This window comes from Ceratosolen solmsi, unplaced genomic scaffold (genome assembly GCF_000503995.2).
Source record: "Ceratosolen solmsi marchali unplaced genomic scaffold, CerSol_1.0 scaffold6, whole genome shotgun sequence".
Lineage (NCBI taxonomy): Eukaryota > Metazoa > Arthropoda > Insecta > Hymenoptera > Agaonidae > Ceratosolen > Ceratosolen solmsi.
The window spans coordinates 15,205,931-15,208,040 of record NW_011948414.1 but is presented as its reverse complement, the minus strand read 5'-3'; the positions used below and the strand labels follow the sequence as shown (position 1 = coordinate 15,208,040).

Sequence of the window (2,110 nt, the reverse complement as noted above, 5' to 3'; positions counted from 1 at the left end):
ACACGACATTGCAAATAATGTATTTCTAACCATAAACTAGAATAAAGTATCTTTATTATATTACAATTATATGAAATTAATAATTGTTACACAATTTTTAATTTAGAATGAGAAAAGCAATAATGAATTTTATGGGAATTGATTTGTATTATAAAATAATCATATTAAATTAATGAAAATAAATTTGTCTTTTTCAAGAAATATTATCATATTAATTATTATCAAGTTGTTAAAAAAAAAAAAAAAAAAAAAAATAATAAATGTACAATTGATTTGAAAAATAATAATTCATTTTTAATCGAAGATCAGTGATGAATTTATATTGTTATTATGATTATTTTATGAATGTAAAGAATTTAGTAAACGATGAATACGGTATTTTGATCATCTTTCTTAAAATTTATAATAAAATTTGACATTAAATGGGGCATAAAGATAATATAATTTGGTAATTAAAAACAATTAACAATTAATTTTAAAATTAATAAATATTTAATGCGGTAAAGTTATTTTTTTTTCAATATATTTAAAAAGTTAAATGCAATATAAGATATTGAAACAGTATCAATTAACCCAGATATGGACTCATGCCATTTAAATTGGTTTCATATGTCTGAAACAGAAGTTTTTAAATCAACTGAATTTATGCTGCGTCTATATGAAAAATATCAGATAAAAATTATATGAATAATGAAAGATATTGTATGAATGAAATTCGATTATCAAAAAAATAATATCAGCAGCTATCTTAGAGGAGGGAAAATATCATGTAAATTTCTTGTTGTATAAAAATGAAAGGAAGGGAATGAAGAGAAAGTATGTATATTAATTTAAAATATATCAGTAGAAAAGTACCGAATTAAATATTTATCATGAAAAGTATATGATAAATGAATCGATTTTCTAATCTTAAAAAGTTAATTTATCGAGTAATAACGTTTCTCATTTTGATTTGATAAAATGCATTATTATAATAATTAATAATATGACAACAAAAATGTAAAAAAAAAATAAATAAATAAATAAATAAAAATACCTGTTTTTACGCATAATAAAAGGTCATTACTAATATATATTATAAAAATTCAAGAATAAAAATTATTGTATGAAATACAGAGTCTTAGATGAAAAATTTAAAAACATTATCCTATTAAAGTATTATTATTTATTATTATTAAAAACGAATCGTTTCCAATTAAATAGTCAATTTTTTTTTTCCAATTTTTTTTCTTTACAAAATTTTGCTGTATAGACATTAGAGTGAATTAAGAAATGTTAATAAAATTGTAAGCTTAAATATCTTCTTACGAGTATATTAATTTACATTATTATTCGATAATGAAAGCGACAAATAAAACAAAGATTTTAAAAAGCACCAAACCTTATCTTCGGTACTTTGGCCTTCATCGGCATTATCGACTTGTATTTGCATGCTCATAAGAGTCTCAAAGGTCAGTCGCGTTTCCATTATGAGGGACGTCATGTCTGCATTTGGGTGTTGACCAAAAACTTCAGGTCTTTCAGTCATTGGAAGAACGTTGATGAAGTCTCTATACTTTTCTAGTGAACCATCACGAGGCACGTAATATGTTGAGAGTGGCGAGAGTCTATATTGCGATACGGTTAGTAAAGATTCATTCATGTAGCCCTGAATGTAAATCATTAATAGTCGACGATCCCAGTCGTCGGTTACGTGACCCCCATAACATATGCCGGCAATTAGGTATTTGAGCGCCTCCCATGGGGTGTCGGGATATTCATCCAAATAGACTTGAAGCAAATTCTCTGATACCTATTTGCGAAATACAAAGCCAACATTAAATATATACGCATAAATATGTTAATTTTAAGAGCATAATATTATGGCTGTAATATAGGTGTATCAATTTTAAGATATCAACATTTTACGATCACAATTATTAAAAAGCACTATTCGATTAGTATTTTAATATCAAATATTTGATATTATTTGTGCTATTATGATGGTTAATTTATTTCACTTAACTATGCGAATAAAACATATGAATATATATTTAACGATTTATAGTAATAAATCGATTTAAGATTTTTATAACAAAAACAAAACAAAAAAAAAAAAAAAAAAAAAACC

At 24.0% G+C, this 2,110-nt stretch overlaps 1 protein-coding gene across 1 annotated transcript in view; it reads right to left on the bottom strand.

The window, feature by feature from the left end:
- kl-2 (dynein heavy chain 2, axonemal kl-2) overlaps positions 1 to 2,110 on the bottom strand; it is a 78,670-nt gene that overhangs the window by 3,420 nt on the left and 73,140 nt on the right. Inside the window, 1 exon segment of the mRNA XM_011507497.1 lies at positions 1,382 to 1,792. Within this exon segment, the coding sequence (XP_011505799.1) occupies positions 1,382 to 1,792 (411 nt within the window).